Here is a 4,616-nt window from a genome sequence, read left to right on the forward strand (position 1 = left end):
AATTAATTTGCAAGTTAATAAATTGATTTGTTATTCTGTGAATTGATTTTAAATTTTGAATTTAAATTTCTCGAACAATATATAGTAATTTTTATTTTTATTAATTAATTTGAAATGTTTTAAATTGTGTATTTGAAATGTTTAAAAATGATTTTTGAAGGGGATGGCTTTCCATAGTTGGCGTTTGTTTTGTGTATGATTGAGCAACATTTGTTGAAACATTTATTCAGATTAACATATAAAAGTATTTAGAAAAGACCACCACTCTTTATGGGTACCGTACTTACTTGATGTGTCTCTTATAGTAAGTGTGAAGCCAATATAGAGAAGAAATTTGGTTTGGCAGTTTGTTTTGTTTATAAATATATTTTTTACAGGAGGGTATTTCCTATGAACCAAATTCACTGGAGAGCTATGCTGACACGTTCATCAAATGTGTAAAATTTTCATATTCGATGGCATACTATACTGCTCCTGTTCTTGTGCCGATACTGTACAGAAGAGGTTGGTATTATCGTAAACAATGTATCGTTCTTGAACACATGTAATATAAACCATCAAGAGCATATAAAGAAGGAGAGCGTACAACGGTAAAATGCTGAAATTATGTTGCAGTGTTAGTCTAATTAATAAACTTTTCCCATTTATTTTGACGAATCTTTGCAGTATTATTGATCAGCTGTCCTACCTTGTTCATATAAAACAAACCGCATGTCCCTACGATGCCCCTACGCTGAGATAATCAGCGGTGAAAATCTGGTATTTTCGCCGAATACCGACTAGACATTAGTCAGTACTGCGACCCACTCTCGAAGTGTGGCCAGTGTGTTGCTTTCGGTCGCCGCTGTGTAGCACTGACTCGATACGTTATTACTACAGCGTTATTACATCCAGAGTAAGGGGCGGGTCATCACTATGGCGATCAATAACAAGACGTTTTTGTAGAGTAATGGCTGCGTCAATGACTGGAAATGCGAGAAAAGATAGTAGAAGGAAAATAAATTTCATTGTCAATGAATGACGGAAACACGCGAGGTTTCCACCCCCCCGGCTGCCTTTGAATCCACATTCGTGCCTACTGCACGCCTTTGAATCCATCATGTGCGTTTTTTCCCCAAACTGGTCATTACCGCCGTTGTCTAATTTTCCCTCAGAAGAAACCCTGCATTATATTTTTTTAAGTTCTTAATGTTATTGAACTATATTATAATTTCATTACCAATTAGAAGAAATTGGAATGCAGAAATTAAATACCGCAACTGGATTTTTTCATCTGTTTAGAACATTAATTTAGGAACAAGGAATATCTTCTCAATTAATTGTGCAGCACTGAAGTGAATACCTGTGTTATCTACGGTACTACAGGCTACTTATATGATTAAAGGCATAATGCCTTTTTTACAGTCAGCGGTGAAAGTTATAACCAAATAAATGATGTAACTTGGTGAAATACGTGAAAAATGTCATATTATGTACATTTGTATGTACATAGTGAAATACGTAGCCAGAGGCTGTTATAGGTCTAGCTCCAATAATATATATCAAAAGTCCAAAAGACTATATACAAGAACCTATAACTGGCTCAGTACCCAAATATAGCACAGCTAGCACCACATGTAATAGCCACAGTGAATCAATAAACTGCTGGCTTGCTCATACTCATAGTAACTTGCTGCTACTGAGTGCTGCTTATTTATCAAATTAATATCTGGGGCATTTATTGCAAGGCTGCCCTTAGGGGTGAATGGAAGCTTTCAAGAAATCAGTGGTAACTAAGTCCACATAACATGCATCTAGGTCTTTCAAGAGTTCATAAACTTAAAATTTTCACTATTGTGTAGACAGTAGACAGAGAGCAGGCAAACTTGGACTTAACTCCAGTCGAGCCTTCAGTGTAGCTGGGCCAGGAGATGCGATTTTGATACAGAACGGACCGGTACAGTTGATTGTTTGTTGCTGTAGTGTAGTGTAGTTAATATTCTATTCTCTGAGGAAAAATAGGTAAAACCAACAAAATCACCACTAATGTATTATTACTAGGTGCGACTGGAATCTGCAGTCAAGTGACAGTGAATTTCAACCCAAGGCAAACACAAGAAGAGGCCAGCGTGACTAATTTCAAATAAGCTAGTGCTCCTAAAAGAAGTCGAGGCCATGATGCAACAACAGTCAACAGCCTGTTGTACAGGCAAGTGACATTGACAATAAACCACGCAGGTATAGTGTAGCTGACTGAGCTCAGTGACGCTCATAGGGTCTATGTCGAGGCGCAAATCCACTTTAGGCATCTTAGGTATCACGAAGTGATACACAGAAATCTGTGCATATCATCAACTGATGCACCAGACTTCCGTATATCAAGGAATGATGCAAAAACCCTAACCCTAACCCTAAGTCATAAAGTATAACCTTAGGTATCACGAAGTGTGTTAGGGTTAGGGTTAGGATTAGGGTTAGGGTTTTTGCATCATTCCTTGATATACGGAAAGTCTGTGCATCAGTTGATGATACACAGAAATCTGTGCATCACTTCGTGATACCTAAGGTGGCTAGTGGATTTGCACCTATGTCGATCCCCCAGGGTACTGCCGGAACGTACCCTGGGTACGGTCCAGTATACCGAAACGTACCCTGGTAACTATCTGATATGGTTAGGGTTCGGGTTAGGGTTAGGGAGTAGGCATAGGCGACTCCCTAGACTCGTTAGTGGAGTAGGCGAGGTACGGTCCGGCATATTAGATAGGCCTAGTACCAGGGTACGTTCCGGTATATATACCGGACCGTACCCAGGGTACGTTCCGGCAGTAACCTGGCCTGGGGGACATAGACCCTCTCAGACTCAGTGACTGTACAGTATAGTGTATATCAATGAGAATGCGTGATGTATCACTTTTTCATGTAACAAAAATACACTGTACTCTGTAGCATTGTAATGTACTGCTAATATTGTAGCGTAGTAGTAGGCCTATGGAACTGTAAACGTAGCACCAGTTAGCCGTAAGCGTTAGTAGTAGTACCACACGTGCTAGTGTACACTGTAGTCTGCAGATGTCACGCAGTTCGCGTCATCATCATCATCATCATCATTCATATGTCACACGTGAGGTACCGGTACGTTCGTACTACGGTACCCCTACTTACCTGCTGTGACTTCATTGCACTGGCTTTAGGTGCCCGCTTCCTTATTACAGTGACTTCATCCCATCCCATTTCTGCCATATTTAGTGGTATAAATTTAATTTGTGTGTGAAAATACCAAGCTGCTTGTCTGCCACGCTTGGGTGGAAATAGCTGCAGCAGTACCAGGGTTGACCGTTGAACAGTACCAGTAATAAGGCAGTATGTGTATACTCACCCGAGTAAAGGTAATGTGAGTATGCGCTTTCGTTTGATGGGCGGGGACCCATAGCTGTCAGTTTGTCGTGTCGACTACGCCCCGTAGAGATATTACAGATATTAGAGGTTAGATAGATTATTCTGGAAGTTTCTATAGAACGCCCATGTTGTGACCACGTTGTGACATATCAGAGATAAACATGATGTCAACGGCAATATTGTTAGAGTGAATTTAATAAGGTGGATTTATTTGCAAATCTTGAAACAGGTGGCTGCATTTTCCATAACAAAAACTATAATTTCATACATAATATAATACTATAATAACAAACTACATTCCATAACACATACTAGTCGTTGAGATCTCTGATTTAACAGCTGACCCTTTAAAATAGGGAAAATTAGAATATGAGTGTCAGTTGGCAGCAAAGATTATTAGCAAGCGCCCATAGCCATACAAGGCCTATGATCTTTTGGTTGGCAGTTGCAGAGACCACGCCCACGTCGAAGAAGCCCAAAAGAAAAAAGTACTGAGCCTTCCGTAAATAAATCATGGTATCTCAACGCAGATGAGACGGGATACTAGAGAAGGCGGCGTGCCGTAAAGGAGGTGTTAATCCAAAGCGCTATAGCGCCAGATCCTGCGCGCAGCTTCCGTGCAAGGCGGACGCGAGACCGCGGCAAGACGTCGCGCCGCGACCTACGCCACTGCTGGCAAGCTATGGATCCGGCGTGCGCACGAATGGCATACGTCGGCGCAACGGGAATCCACCTAGGCTGCCAGCGAAGAGTCGAGCAATTTTAGGGCCAATACAATGAATGGCGCAGGTGCATTGAAATGCAATTTCAGGTGATATAAGGAATATATGAACAAAAGTAAGAGTGAAAAAACATAGTACATTTCGTCGTGTTTTTGATTACACATGGCAATGTAGTCCGTATGTTTGTACTCTCGAAACTGGAAGCGAGGCAGTATAGCGCTCGGAAAACACAATGTCATTCTCGTTCACCGAAATGTGAAGCTAACCTAGCGAAAAACCTCACATATTTTCAAAGTAAGTAATGGCCCAAAAGGCACCCGCGCCAACTGGCCGATTTGCCAGTTTTGGTGAAATGAATGAAAAGAACGGGGTTGATAAATCGGTTACGGTACGAAGTTAATGCCGGTAGGCGACTGATGATTAGTTTGTTAGTGGAGTACGCCACGTACGGTCACGCATAATTACGTGCATGACGTTATTGTATATTATTGGTAATTATGAGTTTTATTATTATTATTG

At 40.8% G+C, this 4,616-nt stretch overlaps 1 protein-coding gene across 1 annotated transcript in view; it reads left to right on the forward strand.

Annotated features, from left to right (window-relative positions):
- Window positions 1–205: 205 nt before the first annotated feature.
- The window catches only part of LOC106807093 (abhydrolase domain-containing protein 16A-like), a 15,153-nt gene continuing 10,742 nt past the window's right edge, over window positions 206–4,616 (forward strand). The window contains exon 1 of the mRNA XM_014809342.1: window positions 206–504. Within this exon, the coding sequence (XP_014664828.1) occupies window positions 456–504 (49 nt within the window). The 5' untranslated portion in view covers window positions 206–455. The remainder of the gene's footprint in view (window positions 505–4,616) is intronic.

The sequence above is a fragment of the Priapulus caudatus genome, unplaced genomic scaffold (assembly GCF_000485595.1).
Source record: "Priapulus caudatus unplaced genomic scaffold, Priapulus_caudatus-5.0.1 Scaffold195, whole genome shotgun sequence".
NCBI classification, from domain to species: Eukaryota; Metazoa; Priapulida; class Priapulimorpha; order Priapulimorphida; family Priapulidae; genus Priapulus; species Priapulus caudatus.